At 52.3% G+C, this 20,914-nt stretch overlaps 1 protein-coding gene across 5 annotated transcripts in view; it reads left to right on the forward strand.

Annotated features, from left to right (window-relative positions):
* Window positions 1–20,598, forward strand: part of LOC106565619 (cell division control protein 42 homolog) — a 35,652-nt gene extending 15,054 nt beyond the window's left edge. For 2 of the 5 annotated variants that reach the window (XM_082959282.1, XM_082959283.1), the window contains exons 2-6: window positions 2,190–2,328; window positions 11,530–11,602; window positions 11,907–12,016; window positions 12,105–12,302; window positions 16,700–17,226. In XM_082959282.1, coding sequence (XP_082815408.1) covers window positions 2,224–2,328; window positions 11,530–11,602; window positions 11,907–12,016; window positions 12,105–12,302; window positions 16,700–16,789 — 576 coding nt within the window. In that variant the 5' untranslated portion in view covers window positions 2,190–2,223 and the 3' untranslated portion in view covers window positions 16,790–17,226. Of the gene's footprint in view, window positions 1–2,189; window positions 2,329–11,529; window positions 11,603–11,906; window positions 12,017–12,104; window positions 12,303–16,699; window positions 17,227–18,542 lie in introns of those variants that run through there. The other 3 variants (XM_082959281.1, XM_014132924.3, XM_014132923.3) reach the window with 2 other exon arrangements.
* The last annotated feature ends 316 nt before the right edge of the window (window positions 20,599–20,914 follow it).

The raw sequence follows: 20,914 nt of genomic DNA on the forward strand, positions 1-20,914 counted from the left end.
CAACAGCCTAATGACCAAACAGTCGACTAATTGCGGGCAGCCTTAACATTTTTATATTGATTTGTCTTTTCTTAACTGAATTTTTAGTGTGTTTCGGTTTTCTAATCAATTTATTTGGCTATTTTGGTAAATTTTTGGTAATCTCTTGAAGACCAAATGTCCTCGCCCCTGAGATCACACAATACCAGGCCTGGTTGTCTGTGTGGCCTGCAGTGGCTGGAGTCTAGGGGACTGACATCACTACACTGCATGAAGGATGTGTAGAAGTTTGTTGTAGCTCTGATTGGATAAAGATCCACATGGATGGTAACCATGTCACATTATACAACGGGTGGGTCTAATCCTGAATGCTGATTAGTTAAAACCGCCTTCCAGCCGGTGTCTGTTCCACAAATTACCACTGGCTAAATCTATGATGTTAAAATACCTGTTTACTGTGTTCCATCTGACTGACTGCGCATACCACTGTCTCATCAGCCCAGCTAAGCAACTTAAACACTTGGTCTCCACTATAAAAAGCATCTAGACATTATCTCACATTTCTTTTAGACACATTCAACAGCGAAGATTTGTATAAACCTGTCTATCTCTGACATTTGCTACGTTGTTTACATTTTTAAAGTTCGGTCTCCAGCTGTCCCATAATAATGAACATGACGAGACAGACAGACAAGCAGCGTTTCTCAGCCGGTCGAAATCATGAAACGGCTGACATCATTTTTGATAGATACAAAGAAATGTAAATTGAAAGAAGAAAAACCATGTCAATGCAGAATATAATCAATCCTGGTTTACTGACCTCAGTCATTATTATGCCATGTATTACATCTGTATATTATCATTAAATAATATGATCAATTATGTATGTATTCTATACAGACTGTTTTATTTAGGCTGATTTCAAATGTGTTGTGCCAATAACATCTGACATTGTCTAGTACTCTGTGTGGGTGGGTGGATATGATTTATTGATTTGCTACTAGATGTTGCTGTGCTAATGATAAAGCATTTAGGCCTCGCTTTCCAATCAGTGTCTTAGGTCAGTTTGATCCGTTTATCTATCCCAAAACATGTACAGCTGCAATTGAAAGTATGCCACCCTCTTCTTCCTGGTCAGCCAATCAGATCTGTCTGCTTACTGGTTTCTTCCCACTTCCTCTCTGTGGTTACTGATTTCCCCCAGTAAAACTGACCATTCTGCCTTATTTCGGCCTTGGTCTTGTTTGTTCTATGGGTAGTAGATGGGTAAAGTGAAGATCAGTGTGTGTCTTCTGTAGCATCACAAAACCCAGCGTTCTCCTCATCTCACTGACGGAGCCCATTTCTCCCTGCCAGCAGCCCAGCTCTGCTGTATGTGTGACCCTGCACAGCCATGCCTTGTTTGTGTGAATGACAATACTATTTAAATGACCCAAATGTCCTTCCCTCTGTCCATAGTTCTCTCCATTAGGGTAGTTTCTGGAGGTGTAGTTACACAACAGGCCCCTGTCCCTTCCTATCGCCTCAGATCTAAAAGAATCGGATGAGTGGATTAGAAATATTCCTGAATCTCTCTTCAACCCGTCTGTAGTCTATTGGAGAAATCCCCGTAATGCGGAAGGGTTTGGACCAGGCAAGAGGTTGTTTTACAGACCGGGCCTTCCTCAATCAGCTATGGAATAGGAGATTTGTCAGGGTGTTGGACTGTCTAGTCACTGTTGCACCTCTTAACCAACACTTGTCTTTCACTGATCTGTGATGGGGTCTCTGTGGCTGGATGGTGTGTGTAATGAAAGCAGGGTTTGTGTAATGAGAGTGGTTGTGTGTGGGTAGAGAAATAGAGGGAGATGGTGTGTGTAAGAACAGATGGTCAGAAGACCCCATGGAAGACATGTTAATAGCTCGGTCTGTCTCACTTAGCTGGGTGAACTTCAGCTCATGATTATTCCAACCTGTCGTCTTCCTCATCTCTGATTCTCACGTTCACTCGGGCAGTATGCTGTCACTACTTCAGTCCACAGTCCAACCACGCTGCTTGGAATGGAGAATGTGAATGGCATGAAGACAACATTTTCATTGAAGTTTCATTTTATTTTAGTTCCAACAGGAGTAGGCCTTGAACAGGGTTTTCATTAGCCTGTAGCTGTCGCTGAGGCTGTCGTTCTGCCGTTGTACCCACTAATCTCTCTTCCTGTTCTTTTACACTCTAGATCTTGAATGAGTAGAGGTTTCTAAAGCACAGCTATGCAAACGATCAAGTGTGTTGTGGTGGGTGACGGAGCTGTGGGTAAAACCTGTCTGCTCATCTCCTACACCACAAACAAGTTCCCCTCTGAATATGTACCCACGGTAAGTACCTTAAACACAAACACAGCTCTAACCCTTTCTCTCTCGCTCTCTCTCGCTCTCTCTCGCTCTCTCTCGCTCTCTCTCGCTCTCTCGCTCTCTCGCTCTCTCGCTCTCGCTCTCTCTCGCTCTCTCTCGCTCTCTCGCTCTCTCGCTCTCTCGCGCTCTCTCGCGCTCTCTCGCGCTCTCTCTCGCTCTCTCTCGCTCTCTCTCGCTCTCTCTCGCTCTCTCTCGCCGCTCTCTCTCTCGCGCTCTCTCTCTCGCGCTCTCTCTCTCGCGCTCTCTCGCGTCTCGCGTCTCTCGTCTCTCGCTCTCTCGCGTCTCGCGTCTCTCGCTCTCTCGCTCTCTCGCGTCTCGCGTCTCTCGCGTCTCGCGTCTCTCGCGTCTCGCGTCTCTCGCTCTCTCGCGTCTCTCGCTCTCGCTCGCGGCTCTCGCTCGCGGCTCTCTCTCGCGGCTGTCTCTCGCGGCTGTCTCTCGCGGCTCTCGCTCGCGGCTCTCGCTCGCGGCTCTCTCTCGCGGCTCTCGCTCGCGGCTCTCGCTCGCGGCTCTCGCTCGCGGCTCTCGCTCGCGGCTCTCTCTCGCGGCTCTCTCTCGCGGCTCTCGCTCGCCGCTCTCGCTCTCTCTCTCTCGCCGCTCTCGCTCTCTCTCGTCGCTCTCTCTCTCTCTCTCGCCGCTCTCGCTCTCTCTCGCCGCTCTCGCTCTCTCGCTCTCTCTCTCTCTCTCGCCGCTCTCGCTCTCTCTCGCCGCTCTCGCTCTCTCTCGCCGCTCTCGCTCTCTCTCGCCGCTCTCGCTCTCTCTCGCCGCTCTCGCGGCTCTCTCTCTCGCGGCTCTCGCTCTCTCTCTCGCTCTCTCTCTCGCCGCTCTCGCTCTCTCTCGCCGCTCTCTCTCTCGCGGCTCTCGCTCTCTCTCTCGCGGCTCTTGCGGCTCTAGCTCTCTCTCTCGCGGCTCTAGCTCTCTCTCTCGCGGCTCTAGCTCTCTCTCTCGCGGCTCTCGCGCGGCTCTAGCTCTCTCTCTCGCTGCTCTCGCTCTCTCTCTCGCGGCTCTAGCTCTCTCTCTCGCGGCTCTAGCTCTCTCTCTCGCGGCTCTCGCTCTCTCTCGCGGCTCTCGCTCTCTCTCGCGGCTCTCGCTCTCTCTCGCGGCTCTCGCTCTCTCTCGCGGCTCTCGCTCTCTCTCGCGGCTCTAGCTCTCTCTCTCGCGGCTCTCGCTCTCTCTCTCGCGGCTCTCGCTCTCTCTCTCGCGGCTCTCGCTCTCTCTCTCGCGGCTCTCGCTCTCTCTCTCGCGGCTCTCGCTCTCTCTCTCGCGGCTCTCTCTCTCGCGGCTCTCGCTCTCTCTCTCGCGGCTCTCGCTCTCTCTCTCGCGGCTCTCGCTCTCTCTCTCGCGGCTCTCGCTCTCTCGGCTCTCGCGGCTCTCGCTCTCGCGGCTCTCGCGGCTCTCGCTCTCGCGGCTCTCTCGCTCTCTCTCTCGCGGCTCTCGCTCTCTCTCTCGCGGCTCTCGCTCTCTCTCTCGCGGCTCTCGCTCTCTCTCTCGCGGCTCTCGCTCTCTCTCTCGCGGCTCTCGCTCTCTCTCTCGCGGCTCTCGCTCTCTCTCTCGCGGCTCTCGCTCTCTCTCTCGCGGCTCTCGCTCTCTCTCTCGCGGCTCTCGCTCTCTCGCGGCTCTCGCTCTCTCGCGGCGCTCGCTCTCTCTCTCTCTCGCGGCTCTCGCTCTCTCTCTCTCTCTCGCGGCTCTCGCTCTCTCTCTCTCTCTCGCGGCTCTCGCTCTCTCTCTCTCTCTCGCGGCTCTCGCTCTCTCTCTCTCTCTCTCGCGGCTCTCGCTCTCTCTCTCTCTCTCGCGGCGCTCTCTCTCTCTCTCTCTCTCGGCGCTCGCTCTCTCTCTCGCGGCGCTCGCTCTCTCTCTCGCGGCTCTCGCTCTCTCTCTCGCGGCTCTCGCTCTCTCTCTCGCGGCGCTCGCTCTCTCTCTCTCTCTCGCGGCGCTCGCTCTCTCTCTCTCGCGGCTCTCGCTCTCTCTCTCTCGCGGCTCTCGCTCTCTCTCTCTCTCTCGCGGCTCTCGCTCTCTCTCTCTCTCTCGCGGCTCTCGCTCTCTCTCTCTCTCTCGCGGCTCTCGCTCTCGCTCTCTCGCGGCTCTCGCTCTCTCGCGGCTCTCGCTCTCTCGCGGCTCTCTCTCTCTCGCGGCTCTCTCTCTCTCGCGGCTCTCTCTCTCTCGCGGCTCTCGCTCTCGCGCGGCTCTCGCTCTCTCGCGGCTCTCGCTCTCTCTCTCTCTCGCGGCTCTCGCTCTCTCGCGGCTCTCGCGCTCTCTCTCTCTCGCGGCTCTCGCTCTCTCTCTCTCGCGGCTCTCGCTCTCTCTCTCTCGCGGCTCTCGCTCTCTCTCTCTCTCGCGGCTCTCGCTCTCTCTCTCTCTCGCGGCTCTCGCTCTCTCTCGCTCTCTCTCTCTCTCGCGGCTCTCGCTCTCTCTCTCTCGCTCTCGTCTCTCTCTCGCCTCTCTCTCTCTCTCGCGGCTCTCTCTCTCTCGCGGCTCTCGCTCTCTCGCGGCTCTCGCTCTCTCGCGGCTCTCGCTCTCTCTCTCGCGGCTCTCGCTCTCTCGCGGCTCTCGCTCTCTCTCTCGCGGCTCTCGCTCTCTCTCTCGCGGCTCTCGCTCTCTCTCTCGCGGCTCTCGCTCTCTCTCGCGGCTCTCGCTCTCTCTCTCTCTCGCGGCTCTCGCTCTCTCTCTCTCTCGCGGCTCTCGCTCTCTCGCGGCTCTCGCTCTCTCTCTCTCGCGGCTCTCGCTCTCTCTCTCTCGCGGCTCTCGCTCTCTCTCTCGCGGCTCTCGCTCTCTCTCTCTCGCTCGCTCGCGGCTCTCGCTCTCTCTCGCTCGCTCGCTCGCGGCTCTCGCTCTCTCTCGCTCGCTCGCTCGCGCTCTCGCTCTCTCTCTCTCGCTCGCTCGCGGCTCTCTCTCTCTCGCGCGCTCGCGGCTCTCTCTCTCTCGCGCGCTCTCGCTCTCTCTCTCTCTCGTGCGCTCGCGGCTCTCTCTCGCTCGCTCGCTCTCTCGCGGCTCTCTCTCGCTCTCGCTCGCTCGCTCGCGGCTCTCTCTCTCTCGCTCGCTCGCGGCTCTCTCTCTCTCGCTCGCTCGCGGCTCTCTCTCTCTCGCTCGCTCGCTCGCGGCTCTCTCTCTCTCGCTCGCTCGCGGCTCTCTCTCTCTCGCTCGCTCTCTCGCGGCTCTCTCTCTCTCTCTCGCTCGCTCGCGGCTCTCTCTCTCTCGCTCGTCTCGCTCGCTCTGGCTCTCTCTCTCTCGCTCGCGGCTCTCCTCTCTCTCTCGCTCGCGGCTCTCGCGCTCTCTCTCGCTCGCGGCTCTGCTCTCTCTCGCTCGCGGCTCTCTCTCTCTCTCGCTCGCGGCTCTCGCTCGCTCGCGGCTCTCGTCTCGCTCGCGGCTCTGCTCTCTCTCGTCGGCTCTCTCTCGCTCGCGGCTCTCTCTCGCTCGCTCGCGGCTCTCGCTCTCTCGCTCGCGGCTCTCTCTCGCTCTGCTCGCGGCTCTCTCTCGCTCGTCGCGGCTCTCTCTCTCTCGTCGGCTCTCTCTCTCGCTCGCGGCTCTCTCTCGCTCGTCGGCTCTCTCTCTCTCGCTCGCGGCTCTCTCTCTCTCGCTCGCTCGTGGCTCTCTCTCGCTCGCTCGTGGCTCTCTCTCGCTCTCTCGTGGCTCTCTCTCGCTCGTGCTCGTGGCTCTCTCTCTCTCGCTCGTGCGCTGGCTCTCTCTCTCTCTCGCTCGCGCGTGGCTCTCTCTCTCTCTCGCTCGCGTGCGCGTGGCTCTCTCTCTCTCTCGCTCGCTCGCTCGTGGCTCTCTCTCTCTCGCTCGCTCGTGGCTCTCTCTCTCTCGCTTGCTCGCTCGTGGCTCTCTCTCTCTCGCTTGCTCGCTCGTGGCTCTCTCTCTCTCGCTTGCTCGCTCGTGGCTCTCTCTCTCTCGCTTGCTCGCTCGTGGCTCTCTCTCTCTCGCTCGCTCGCTCGTGGCTCTCTCTCGCTCGTGGCTCTCTCTCTCTCGTGGCTCTCTCTCTCTCTCGTGGCTCTCTCTCTCTCTCGTGGCTCTCTCTCTCGCTCGTGGCTCTCTCTCTCGCTCGTGGCTCTCTCTCTCTCTCGCTCGTGGCTCTCTCTCTCGCTCGCTCGTGGCTCTCTCTCTCGCTCGCTCGTGGCTCTCTCTCTCGCTCGCTCGTGGCTCTCTCTCTCGCTCGCTCGTGGCTCTCTCTCTCTCGCTCGCTCGTGGCTCTCTCTCTCTCGCTCGCTCGCTCGTGGCTCTCTCTCTCTCGCTCGCTCGCTCGTGGCTCCTCCGTCTCTCTCTCTCGTGCCTCCGTCTCTCTCTCTCTCTCGTGCCTCCGTCTCTCTCTCTCTCTCGTGCCTCCGTCTCTCTCTCTCTCTCTCTCTCTCTCGTGCCTCCGTCTCTCTCTCTCGTGCCTCCGTCTCTCTCTCTCGTGCCTCCGTCTCTCTCTCTCGTGCCTCCGTCTCTCTCTCTCGTGCCTCCGTCTCTCTCTCTCTCCTCGTGCCTCCGTCTCTCTCTCTCTCTCGTGCTCCTCTCTCTCTCTCTCTCGTGCCTCCGTCTCTCTCTCTCGTGCCTCCGTCTCTCTCTCTCTCTCGTGCCTCCGTCTCTCTCTCTCTCTCGTGCCTCCGTCTCTCTCTCTCTCTCGTGCCTCCGTCTCTCTCTCTCTCTCGTGCCTCCGTCTCGCTCTCTCGTCTCGTGCCTCCGTCTCCTCTCTCTCTCGTGCCTCCGTCTCTCTCTCTCTCTCGTGCCTCCGTCTCTCTCTCTCTCTCGTGCCTCCGTCTCTCTCTCTCTCTCGTGCCTCCGTCTCTCTCTCTCGTGCCTCCGTCTCTCTCTCTCGTGCCTCCGTCTCTCTCTCTCGTGCCTCCGTCGCCTCTCTCGTGCCTCCGTCTCTCTCTCTCGTGCCTCCGTCTCTCTCTCTCTCGTGCCTCCGTCTCTCTCTCTCTCGTGCCTCCGTCTCTCTCTCTCTCGTGCCTCCGTCTCTCTCTCTCTCGTGCCTCCGTCTCTCTCTCTCTCGTGCCTCCGTCGCTCTCTCTCTCGTGCCTCCGTCGCTCTCTCTCTCGTGCCTCCGTCGCTCTCTCTCTCGTGCCTCCGTCGCTCTCTCTCTCGTGCCTCCTCCGTCTCTCTCTCTCTCTCGTGCCTCCTCCGTCTCTCTCTCTCTCTCTCGTGCCTCCTCCGTCTCTCTCTCTCTCTCTCGTGCCTCCTCCGTCTCTCTCTCTCTCTCTCGTGCCTCCTCCGTCTCTCTCTCTCTCTCTCGTGCCTCCTCCGTCTCTCTCTCTCTCTCTCGTGCCTCCTCCGTCTCTCTCTCTCTCTCTCGTGCCTCCTCCGTCTCTCTCTCTCTCTCTCTCGTGCCTCCTCCGTCTCTCTCTCTCTCTCTCTCGTGCCTCCTCCGTCTCTCTCTCTCTCTCTCTCGTGCCTCCTCCGTCTCTCTCTCTCTCTCTCTCGTGCCTCCTCCGTCTCTCTCTCTCTCTCTCTCGTGCCTCCTCCGTCTCTCTCTCTCTCTCTCTCGTGCCTCCTCCGTCTCTCTCTCTCTCTCTCGTGCCTCCTCCGTCCTCTCTCTCTCTCTCTCGTGCCTCCTCCGTCTCTCTCTCTCTCTCTCGTGCCTCCTCCGTCTCTCTCTCTCTCTCTCTCGTGCCTCCTCCGTCTCTCTCTCTCTCTCTCTCGTGCCTCCTCCGTCTCTCTCTCTCTCTCTCTCGTGCCTCCTCCGTCTCTCTCTCTCTCTCTCTCGTGCCTCCTCCGTCTCTCTCTCTCTCTCTCTCGTGCCTCCGTCTCTCTCTCTCTCTCGTGCCTCCGTCTCTCTCTCTCTCTCGTGCCTCCGTCTCTCTCTCTCTCTCGTGCCTCCGTCTCTCTCTCTCTCTCGTGCCTCCGTCTCTCTCTCTCTCTCGTGCCTCCGTCCCTCTCTCTCTCTCTCGTGCCTCCGTCCTCTCTCTCTCTCTCGTGCCTCCGTCTCTCTCTCTCTCTCGTGCCTCCGTCCTCTCTCTCTCTCTCGTGCCTCCGTCCTCTCTCTCTCTCTCGTGCCTCCGCTCTCTCTCTCTCTCGTGCCTCTCCTCTCTCTCGCTCTCTCTCGTGCCTCCCTCTCGTCTCGCTCTCTCTCGTGCCTCCTCCGTCTCTCTCTCTCTCTCGTGCCTCCGTCTCTCTCTCTCTCTCTCGTGCCTCCGTCCCTCTCTCTCTCTCTCGTGCCTCCGTCTCTCTCTCTCTCTCTCGTGCCTCCGTCTCTCTCTCTCTCTCTCTCGTGCCTCCGTCTCTCTCTCTCTCTCTCTCGTGCCTCCGTCTCTCTCTCTCTCTCTCGTGCCTCCGTCTCTCTCTCTCTCTCTCGTGCCTCCGTCTCTCTCTCTCTCTCGTGCCTCCGTCTCTCTCTCTCTCTCGTGCCTCCGTCTCTCTCTCTCTCGTGCCTCCGTCTCTCTCTCTCTCGTGCCTCCGTCTCTCTCTCTCTCGTGCCTCCGCTCTCTCTCTCTCTCGTGCCTCCGTCTCTCTCCTCTCTCTCGTGCCTCCGTCTCTCTCGCTCTCTCTCGTCTCTCTCTCGTGCCTCCTCCGTCTCTCTCTCTCTCTCGTGCCTCCGTCTCTCTCCTCTCTCTCGTGCCTCCGTCTCTCTCTCTCTCTCGTGCCTCCGTCCTCTCTCTCTCGTGCCTCCGTCTCTCTCTCTCTCTCTCTCTCTCGTGCCTCCGTCCTCTCTCTCTCTCTCTCTCGTGCCTCCTCCGTCTCTCTCTCTCTCTCTCGTGCCTCCTCCGTCTCTCTCTCTCTCTCGTGCCTCCTCCGTCTCTCTCTCTCTCTCGTGCCTCCTCCGTCTCTCTCTCTCTCTCGTGCCTCCTCCGTCTCTCTCTCTCTCTCTCTCGTGCCTCCTCCGTCTCTCTCTCTCTCTCTCTCGTGCCTCCTCCGTCTCTCTCTCTCTCTCTCTCGTGCCTCCGTCCTCTCTCTCTCTCTCTCGTGCCTCCTCCGTCTCTCTCTCTCTCTCGTGCCTCCTCCGTCTCTCTCTCTCTCTCGTGCCTCCGTCTCTCTCTCTCTCTCGTGCCTCCGTCTCTCTCTCTCTCTCGTGCCTCCGTCCCTCTCTCTCTCTCTCGTGCCTCCGTCCCTCTCTCTCTCTCTCGTGCCTCCGTCCTCTCTCTCTCTCTCGTGCCTCCGTCTCTCTCTCTCTCTCGTGCCTCCGTCTCTCTCTCTCTCTCGTGCCTCCGTCTCTCTCTCTCTCTCGTGCCTCCGTCTCTCTCTCTCTCGTCGTGCCTCCGTCTCTCTCTCTCTCTCTCGTGCCTCCGTCTCTCTCTCTCTCTCTCGTGCCTCCGTCTCTCGCTCTCTCTCTCGTGCCTCCTCCGTCTCTCTCTCTCTCTCTCTCGTGCCTCCTCCGTCTCTCTCTCTCTCTCCTCGTGCCTCCTCCGCTCTCTCTCTCTCTCTCTCGTGCCTCCTCCGTCTCTCTCTCTCTCTCGTGCCTCCTCCGTCTCTCTCTCTCTCTCTCGTGCCTCCTCCGTCTCTCTCTCTCTCTCTCGTGCCTCCTCCGTCTCTCTCTCTCTCTCGTGCCTCCTCCGTCTCTCTCTCTCTCTCGTGCCTCCTCCGTCTCTCTCTCTCTCTCTCGTGCCTCCTCCGCTCTCTCTCTCTCTCTCTCGTGCCTCCTCCGCTCTCTCTCTCTCTCTCTCGTGCCTCCTCCGTCTCTCTCTCTCTCTCTCGTGCCTCCTCCGTCTCTCTCTCTCTCTCTCGTGCCTCCTCCGTCTCTCTCTCTCTCTCTCGTGCCTCCTCCGTCTCTCTCTCTCTCTCTCTCGTGCCTCCTCCGTCTCTCTCTCTCTCTCTCTCGTGCCTCCGTCTCTCTCTCTCTCTCTCGTGCCTCCGTCCTCTCTCTCTCTCTCGTGCCTCCGTCTCTCTCTCTCTCTCGTGCCTCCGTCTCTCTCTCTCTCTCGTGCCTCCGTCTCTCTCTCTCTCTCGTGCCTCCGTCTCTCTCTCTCTCTCTCTCGTGCCTCCGTCCTCTCTCTCTCTCTCGTGCCTCCGTCTCTCTCTCTCTCTCTCGTGCCTCCGTCTCTCTCTCTCTCTCTCGTGCCTCCGTCCTCTCTCTCTCTCTCGTGCCTCCGTCTCTCTCTCTCTCTCTCGTGCCTCCGTCTCTCTCGCTCTCTCTCGTGCCTCCGTCTCTCTCTCTCTCTCGTGCCTCCGTCTCTCTCTCTCTCTCGTGCCTCCGTCTCTCTCTCTCTCTCGTGCCTCCGTCTCTCTCTCTCTCTCGTGCCTCCGTCTCCTCTCTCTCGTGCCTCCGTCTCTCTCTCTCTCTCGTGCCTCCGTCTCTCTCTCTCTCTCTCCGTGCCTCCGTCTCTCTCTCTCTCTCTCGTGCCTCCGTCTCTCTCTCTCTCTCGTGCTCTCCGTCCTCCTCTCTCTCTCTCGTGCCTCCGTCCCTCTCTCTCTCTCTCGTGCTCTCCGTCTCTCTCTCTCTCTCGTGCCTCCGTCTCTCTCTCTCTCTCTCGTGCCTCCGTCCTCTCTCTCTCTCTCGTGCCTCCGTCCTCTCTCTCTCTCTCGTGCCTCCGTCCCTCTCTCTCTCTCTCGTGCCTCCGTCCTCTCTCTCTCTCTCGTGCCTCCGTCCCTCTCTCTCTCTCTCGTGCCTCCGTCCCTCTCTCTCTCTCTCGTGCCTCCGTCTCTCTCTCTCTCTCGTGCCTCCTCCGTCTCTCTCTCTCTCTCGTGCCTCCGTCTCTCTCTCTCTCTCGTGCCTCCGTCTCTCTCTCTCTCTCGTGCCTCCGTCTCTCTCTCTCTCTCGTGCCTCCGTCTCTCTCTCTCTCTCTCTCTCTCGTGCCTCCGTCCTCCTCTCTCTCTCTCTCTCTCCGTGCCTCCGTCCTCGTCCTCTCTCTCTCTCTCGTGCCTCCGTCTCTCTCTCTCTCGTGCCTCCGTCTCTCTCTCTCTCGTGCCTCCGTCTCTCTCTCTCTCTCGTGCCTCCGTCTCTCTCTCTCTCGTGCCTCCGTCTCTCTCTCTCTCGTGCCTCCGTCTCTCTCTCTCGTGCCTCCGTCTCTCTCTCTCTCGTGCCTCCGTCTCTCTCTCTCTCGTGCCTCCGTCTCTCTCTCTCTCTCCGTGCCTCTCCGTCTCTCTCTCTCTCTCGTGCCTCCGTCTCTCTCTCTCTCTCGTGCCTCCGTCTCTCTCTCTCTCGTCCTCTCTCTCTCTCTCTCGTGCCTCCGTCTCTCTCTCTCTCGTGCCTCCGTCTCTCTCTCTCTCTCTCTCTCTCTCGTGCCTCCGTCTCTCATGTGTCTCTGTGTGTTGCAGGTGTTTGACAACTATGCTGTAACTGTAATGATAGGAGGGGAGCCTTACACCCTGGGCTTGTTTGACACTGCAGGTACAGTCTCCACTGTGAATTGTGGATTCAAATAAACTATTTAAAATGTGTGTCCTTGCTGTTTTAGACTAGGGTGTGTCCTGATCTCTATAAAGTGGGGAGTTTTGGCTCTGCCTCAGTCTGATTAAAGACACACCCTACCTTCTCTGGATGGCCTGAATGCTGATGCCAATGTCCCTTAGTGTGTGTCGGTGTATACATGGAAGTGCATGTTTAGAGTGTACCTAACAAAGGTTGTAACCCATGTGTTCCAGGTGTGTGTGTGTGTGTAGGCTAACGTTGTGTGTTCTCTCTCTCCCCCCAGGTCAGGAGGACTACGACAGGTTACGACCTCTGAGTTATCCCCAGACAGATGTCTTCCTCGTCTGTTTCTCCGTCGTATCCCCCTCCTCCTTCGAAAATGTCAAAGAAAAGGTTGGCCTTCTCTTCCTCCCATCTTCTGCTGCTGCCTCTCTTCCGGTCTCTCCTCCCCGTGTCACTCACTCTAACCCGTGTGTTCCAGTGGGTTCCAGAGATCACCCACCACTGTCCAAAGACCCCGTTCCTGTTGGTGGGGACTCAGATTGATCTGCGAGACGACCCGTCCACCATAGAGAAGCTGGCCAAGAACAAGCAGAAGCCCATCACTCTTGAGACGGCAGAGAAACTGGCCAAAGACCTCAAGGCCGTCAAATATGTGGAGTGCTCAGCCCTCACGCAGGTAAGACCACACACACACACGCAATCCCCACGCATGTATGAGCGAAGAGACCCGTGCTACACGCCCCCAGCCTAGCACATGCAAGTCCCTTCCACAAACACGTTAGAACATCAGCCTGAGTCACTCCCACACATCTTCACAATCCTGAAATCACACAGGACACTTGCAGCTAAGTTTTCTCTCTTGTCTCTGGTCAACTGAAGTTTTGTTTCAATGCTACATATCTGTCACGGCTCAAAGAAACAAGAAAGTGGATGGAGAAGGGTACATGCAGAGTTTTGGTCCACAGACTGGCTGCGTGTTGTTGTATCGTGACCTTTATGACAGGAGGTACTAGTTCCTGAAGCCACAACGTGTCTGGTGCCCAGTCTGGTGCCCAGTCTGGCTGTTCCCCGTGAATCACTACAGTAGCAGTATACTTCTATATGTCAATATGCATATTGTATTTGCGTCAGTAGAGTAAGTACCTATTAAGCCCACCTCCATCTGTGGATTGAAATAAAATGTTTGTTTCAACTAATTCATCTGGTTATATCGATCAACTTTTATTCTTAGCCAATCTTATGTTTTATTATACATTTGACTGTTGAGTTCCCACTAGTGGCCAGTTTCAAAGCTGTAAAGTGTTTTTTAGGCTCCTGTCAGATAAGCACATTGTTTTTCAGAAATGGTTAATAGCTTCTCCAATAAGTGACCGTACTTCATATATAAAATTAGGAGATGAATGTGCTTATGTATTGATATGATAGTATATTTCATGACTATTTCTTACCATTTGAAAATATGGCTTTTAATTGCTAGCGGTCGTGCCTGTATGTCAGTTACACAGTAGCAACTTGAACTACAGCAAGGTAATAGATTTCAGGCATTCACAGCTTACATCTTTAAATGCGTTTTGTCGTATTTTACGGTTAAATTAACCCTGCATTGTTATACATAAATGTGAAATTTACAAAAACAGCATTTCTCAGGTGTGCTTAAAGGTTACAGGAGCACAAAAAGAACCCCTTCTATACAGAATGTAAATGACTATAAAGCAATATTGTTAAATATGATCAATACTAACTTTGCATAATATTGTAAACTATAGTGTATATTTATACCCCAAACCATTGGTTTCCAAATATTTTATGAGTAGACTTTGCTATTGTCTTTTTCACCATAAATCACTGTGCCAATTAAGCCCAGTATGCGCCAATTAAGCCCAGTATGCGCCAATTAAGCCCAGTATGCGCCAGTTAAGCCCAGAATGCGCCAGTTAAGCCCAGAATGCGCCAGTTAAGCCCAGAATGCGCCAGTTAAGCCCAGAATGCGCCAGTTAAGCCCAGAATGCGCCAGTTAAGCCCAGAATGCGCCAGTTAAGCCCAGAATGCGCCAGTTAAGCCCAGAATGCGCCAGTTAAGCCCAGTAAGCGCCAGTTAAGCCCAGAATGCGCCAGTTAAGCCCAGTATGCATTGAAACATGGGGTAGTGTGTTTCTCTAATATTCAATGAGCATAAATGTTTTTTTTTGTTCAGATTTAGAAACCTCTGCAGTCCAAGACTTTTGTGGGATATCAGGGCTAGAATACCTCCAAGTGGTGGACAAATGAGGGACAAGAAGACGTTTGGGTGGGGGCACGTTTGGGTGGGGGCACGTTTGGGTGGGGGCATTGTCATATTGTCTTTCATTCATCCACCTGACCGTTTTTTTTTGGTCCACCACCTGTACCTTTTTAATGCGCAGTAGAGGGAGATTTGAAACTGTTTCAGACAGGCTTTAGGAAGACAAGTTGAACTAATTAACAATAATAACAGCAAATGTGAATCAGCGTTCAGATAATTCAATGAATGTTGCATGGCTTCTTATCCACGGAGGACCAGTGTGGGTGCAGGGTTGTGTTCTAACCGGACCATGGCTTCCTATCCACAGAGGACCAGTGTGGGTGCAGGGTTGTGTTCTAACCAGACCATGGCTTCCTATCCACAGAGGACCAGTGTGGGTGCAGGGTTGTGTTCTAACCAGACCATGGCTTCTTATCCACAGAGGACCAGTGTGGGTGCAGGGTTGTGTTCTAACCAGACCATGGCTTCCTATCCACAGAGGACCAGTGTGAGTGCAGGGTTGTGTTCTAACCAGACCATGGCTTCCTATCCACAGAGGACCAGTGTGGGTGCAGGGTTGTGTTCTAACCAGACCATGGCTTCCTATCCACAGAGGACCAGTGTGGGTGCAGGGTTGTGTTCTAACCAGACCATGGCTTCCTATCCACAGAGGACCAGTGTGGGTGCAGGGTTGTGTTCTAACCAGACCATGGCTTCCTATCCACAGAGGACCAGTGTGGGTGCAGGGTTGTGTTCTAACCAGACCATGGCTTCCTATCCACAGAGGACCAGTGTGGGTGCAGGGTTGTGTTCTAACCAGGCCATAACACACCTGATTCAACTAATCATGTCTTGCTTGAAGTCTGATTAGTTTAATCAGGTGTGTACTTGTTGGCAAGAACAAAACCCCTAAGTCCACATTGAGTAGAAATGATCTGTTTATACTGATCTTGCCTAAAGTTGTTAAAATCTAATTTGATTTGTAAACTGGTTGTTTGTAGCCCTGATTTCAGATTTTTTTTATTTTATATACCTTTATTTAACTAGGCAAGTCAGTTAAGAACAAATTCTTATTTACAATGACGGCCTAGGAACAGTGGGTTAACTGCCTTGTTCAGGGGCAGAATGACAGATTTGTACCCTGTCAGCTCGGAGATTTGAACTTGCGACCTTTCGGTTATTAGTCCAACGCTCTTACCACTAGGCTGGCAGCCGTGGTATTTGAACGACTGGAAATGAATTGGATCATTTAAGAGGTGGGCTCATTTGGAACACTCATGGGTTTAAAGGATACACTCGGAACCCATTCAGCCCAGTCTGGAATTTTGACTGATTTGATCAAATATGTTTGTCTTATATAACATTTTTTTTAAAGTAAAGTCATAAAATTTCACGCGGTTAATCTTTAATTTTATATCAACTTATCTTACAAAAATTAGGGCAGTATATGTTAAATGTCTCAACAAAAGGTTCTGGTTGGCTTAATAGGTACTCTTACTCTGTAGATCCACACATATGGCCTAGTCTTGTTCTAAGTAGTGCAGCTGCTGTCAGCAGTCTTATCAGTTGGCCACATTCAGTAAGGTGCAATATTTTTACTTTCAGACATTTCTTTTTGTCTGAAGTTGGTTGTCGACATCGATTAAAACACCCAATTTTCCATCAGCCTGTTGTGCAGTGGTCTTCTTGAGCTGCACAAACAACCAACGTCCAACTCTTGGCAGTAAAACATTGTATTGGCAAACAATCGTATATTAACAGGCTGCCATTTAGATGGAGAAATATAGTCCTTGTTATCATTCCGTTGAGCTCATAACAGGGGTAGGCAACTTGTCGGAGCGGATGGTTGGGGGTTGAAATATAATTATAATTTGTGAACTGCAAATTGACCACAACTAAGCCAAACATACCTGTCATACCTTCATTACATTGAGACACGATCACATCTCTTTTTAATTCGTGGGAATACTTGGGAACAGAATTACATACTTTTTTTAGCTGAATTCCTGGTGATTTTACGGTCAATTTTGACCAAAAACATAAATCTGGCCTGTTGCCGACCACAGTCATAAGAGATGGGAAAACTGAAGGAGTACAGCGATCACCTCCCTCTCATACGGCCATCTTGTGCCCTACGGTGTTACTTTACTGTAACGGAAACAATGGGCCCTAGTGGATCTAAACTGTGGCCAAGTTTAGGTCTCCCTTCCCAACCCCATCTTGTCTCTTCCTCTCCTGCGCTGCCCTGGCGTCCTGCCCCCGTCCTTCCTCTCTCTAGACCAGCTTCCCCTGCCGTAAGAGCTGCTGATGCAATATCCTGTTTCCTGTGTGACTGTTCTGCCTGCCAGTCAGATGTTGCGCCTAACCACCCGTCCTGGGCCAGATGTTCTTTGCTCCTGATAGTGAAGGTTGGGACAGGGGTGTAGGGTCATTTGATCCTAGATCTGTGGGTCAGGGAAGCTTCAGCTCCGATCTCGCAGGGCAGCATCTCCATAGTCTAGAGGCTTCCTCATCTCCTCTACCAACTTTAGATCTACTGTAAAACATTAGCTATCGTCCAGTCCTCTTTAGTCTCCTTGTGCTCTGTTCTTAGATTTTCTACACAATGTTGCACTCACTCTTTCTCTTTCTACCCTCTCCCTCTGTATTTTCCCCTCAATTTGTTCTTGCCTCTACTTCCCCTTCTCTTTTTCTCCCTTTTCCACTCCCTCGTTCCCTATCCTATTTTCTTCTCTCTGCTCATCTCAACCCTTTTCTCTCTCTGTTTGCTGTGCTAACTGTTGTCGTTTTCTCCCCTCCCCTTTGTCGTTATAGCGAGGGCTGAAGAATGTATTTGATGAAGCTATCCTAGCCGCCCTAGAGCCACCAGAGACGCAAAGAAAGAGGAAGTGCTGTATATTCTAATGTCTTTCTCTCCTTGTCTGCTGCTTACTTTTAGTTTAAACTCTTAAAGCTATCCCCTGTATCCACTTCCCCTTTACCACAGTGTTACTTAATATTGAGTGTGCCATGACTCTTCCTTCCCTCCCCTTTTTGTTTGTTGTCCTCATGGCCTTACTGTGCCTGAAGGACTGTGTCTGTTGCTCTTGGGTTTTCTCAGATTTAACAATGCTGACATTGGGTTTGGTTAATCACATCACTTATCCTCTCAGGGCAAATCTCAAATGACACCCTATAACCCATAGTGGACCAAGTAGTGTACTTTGTGGGAATTAGGATGTGATTTGAGACACGGCCCATGTCTTCTTCTTTGGTTAGTGTTTGTCCTCCTGTTATGGTATTGTTTGGAGAGTCCAGAGTTAAGGGAGTGTCTGATTTACTTGACTCCACAGCATTGTGATTTAAGCACCAATTCTACGAGCCGCCATGATTCCTAATGTTGATGTATTTTTTTGTACTACTGCTGGTGTATGACAAGACTGAGGTGTGACCGTGGTGACATTTAGGGCTGTCAAGTGCCAGAGCCACAGATGGAGAGTTTGGCCATCCTGGTTTCAACTGAAAAGCACACCAGTGCTATTAGATGATGTCACGGAAGCCATGTTGGCACCTTTTGGGCAGTGTGGACTGATGACAGAGCGTTGAACTTTAATGAATTAGAGCTGGAACCCAGGAGCAGCATCACGGGGTCCAAACTCTCTTTCTGTTCTACTCTGTAATGTTCCATTGCTGCAGTTCATATCCAGCCGTCTTGGGAGTTTAAAAAGATTAAAAAGCTAATATAATTGTGTGGAATTATTTGTGAAATGAATGAATAAAGGACTACTAAAATTGCTATCCTTTTCCTCTGCCTCTCCTTTCCTTCCTCTATCTACGGGGACAGCTGGATAGCAGCTCAGTAGTGCTTGGTCGTCTGGCCGCACAGCCTCCTAGACCAGTATGATATAGAGCCTAAACTCTGGGTCAAATATGAGTCTTGCCATAGGTTTTCTATAGGGTTTCTAGAGTTTCCCTGAACAGAGGGAAACATGGGGTTCTTGCTCTGCTCATAAAACTGTATTGTAGGACTCACATGATATGGCCCAAGGCATTCCTTCCAATCCTAAGCTGCTCTAACAACAATAAGGAGAGCAGAAACGGGCTGCTCTGACTAATTACATGTTGATCTGCAGACGCCATGGGAAGTTCTGGCTAACAGTAGGGGCTTTAGTGATCAGGGTAAACCTGTATGTGTTTCTCAACACCTTTTGATTTTAGTGCTCTGACTGGTATGGTTGTTTATACTTGAATTCCCTTGGGCCCTGTGTGTGTGTGTGTGTGTGTGTGTGTGTGTGTGTGTGTGTCTCTCTGAGCCCATGTCCTCTCGTACCTCCACTTTCTTGTTTCCCCGGCCTTTGTTTTGAACGCTCACTGCCCGATCCGACTTCACTTTGACATGAATCAATGCAGGTAGTATTACTATTTTCCTTGGTTGATAATATCCCCAGCTGTCTTTGTTCATTTCCAGCCCTCTCTATGAGGATGAAGTATCCTGAGTTTTTATTTCCTTTTATGTCTAATGCTGTTTTAGTTTGCACTTGATCTTTTGACCCCTTTGTGTTGTATTAAGTTGAATGCCCTTCGTTGAGCCTGTGTGTGTGTGTGTGTGTGTGTGTGTGTGTGTGTGTGTGTGTGTGTTGCCCCTTTGTTGAGCCTGTGTGTTTGTTTTTATCCACAGAAAGGCCTAAAGAATGTGTTTGATGAGGCGATACTGGCTGCGCTGGAGCCTCCCGAGCCCAAGAAGAAACGCAAATGTGTGCTGCTATGAATGACCCCAACCCTCACACACACATGTACACCCTCCCCCTTCACCCCCCCCATCCCCTCCTCCCTTGCTCTGCTAAGGCTGATTGACAGCCATGTACTCTGAAGCGAAGTATAGAAACAAATAAAAGTTTCAGATTAGACTCTGCAATAAGGAGCGATGAGTTGATCCATCCCTGTGTTCACCCAGCGGACCAACGGGAAGAAAGGCACAGAAGAGAACCTAACCCAGCTTGTAACCGTGACTACCCTGGCCACACTCCCATTCCAGTTACAACAGTCAGAGTCTTCAGATGAAGGACAGAGAGAGACGGGTGCATCTCAGTAGGCTCAAGTGGATTTCTCATTTGTTTCCCTTTCTTTACACTGGTCTCCAAGTAAATAGTTAGGGAAAGGAATATGATGGATGCCTACTGGGCATTGGCTTTAAATATCAGTGAAGATGAAAGGGAAGGAGACAAGGAGAGGCAGTAACTATAGTCTATTGAGATTCAGCCCTGCACTCAAGGAGAAGGCCAAAACATGCCCCCTTTTACTCTCCAAAGGGTTTGAACCTTCCAGGTGGTTAAATAACACAGGCTGTCATACAGGTGACATAGAATGTTGTAGGGTTGACGTAAGCTGTCAAGGTGTCATAACCGCTCATTGGTGATGGGGTAGCAGGCTGATTTAAAGTATGACATTTATACTGTCTTTGTTGATTTGGCTCTGAGCCACCTAGTTCCTCTGTACTTCTGATAGACCTATGCTCCGCCTCCAAATGAAATGGCTGCCTGAGTGACAGCTTGACACGCTGCTGTATTATTAAGCTCCACCCCTCTTGTCGAGCACATCAAGCGCCCAATCCCACTGCTCCACCTCCAACACCACCTGATGAAGCAAAGTAGCCATTTTTAATTTGTGTTCTTTGCCAACGTCGCCCCTCCCTTCCAAGTGACAGAACAGTCTGCCATTTTAATGATCAATCCCAAATCAGCCCCTACCACCTGGGCTCTTTAGTAAATCCAAATCAAGTAGATGGGGAAACTTTATGGCCATACTGCTTAAACTGATCCAATCCTTTCAGAACTGTACTGTAGGGGAAGAGGTTAGAGTGGACTAGGGACTGGCATTACTGAACAACTAAAGGCATCCTGTCGCGATGGGTCTTGATGCAGGAATTGGCCTTTTGAAGCAGGGAACTTAAACAGTGTTAGCAGAAGAAGTGGTTGCCAGGGACCAAGGGAGAGTTAGCTGAACATTGTCTCAACGTTATGGTAACCATGGAACTATTAGTGAAGCTGACTTGTTCTAAGCAACGTTCTGTTGTGTGTACACCGTGGCCATATTTTGTCCCATTTGGATTGTTAATGAATTGATGCTTATAGCATCAGTATTCTGTGACACAAGAATTGTGTGCCTTTCTCAGTGTTCCATATTGTCATGCTGCAATGGCAATGCTATTGTGCCGCCATGCTAGGTGTACCTCCTAAAAAATCTGTGGTATGAGGGACTGTGTTGGTTCTATTACTTGTAATTCTATGGTGGTAACGTTGTGGTAATGCCTGTAGGTAAGCCCCTGGTCTCCTCTGCGATCATAGGTTAACAGATTTAATAATAATGTAAGCTGGCACATGCGTCAATGTAGGCTCCAGATGTTTTTACCAAAATCTGTTTTATTTTTTTTATTTTAATTTGAAAAAGGTTACTTCCTATCCTTTTACATTTAGGGTCCGGAACTCAGCTGAACTCTGACACACCAGCTACAAACACCAATGACCTCCAATGACAGAGAAAATGTCTGTCAAACCTGGATTGTGATTGGTTGGTTGACACTGGTGGCTCCGAGGTTGGGTTGACATCCAGACCAAGTTATTGTTATTATAACTGTTGTTGTTTTGGTGCGAAACCAAATGCTTTGTCTTACGTCTCCGTTCTTTGTATATGCATTCTTTGAAACAAATATTAAACTTATACCTTAATTGCCTTTACTCCTTTTTATTGTCCGTTCTTATTTATCAGGCAGTTTACCGAATTATGAGGTGGTGCTCAAGGGACAAATGCACTACATGACCAAAAGTATGTGGACACCTGCTTGTCAAACATCTCATTCCAAAATCATGGGCATTAATATGGAGTTGGTCCCCCTTTGCTGCTATAACAGCCTCCACTCTTCTGGGAAGGCTGTCCACTAGATGTTGGAACTAGAGGTCGACCGATTTATGATTTTTCAACGCTGATACCGATTATTGGAGGACCAAAAAAACGCTGCCGATTTTTTTTATTTTTTATTTTTTTTATTTTTTT

Source organism: Salmo salar, chromosome 12, assembly GCF_965601325.2.
Source record: "Salmo salar chromosome 12, fSalSal1, whole genome shotgun sequence".
In the NCBI taxonomy this organism is placed as follows: Eukaryota; Metazoa; Chordata; class Actinopteri; order Salmoniformes; family Salmonidae; genus Salmo; species Salmo salar.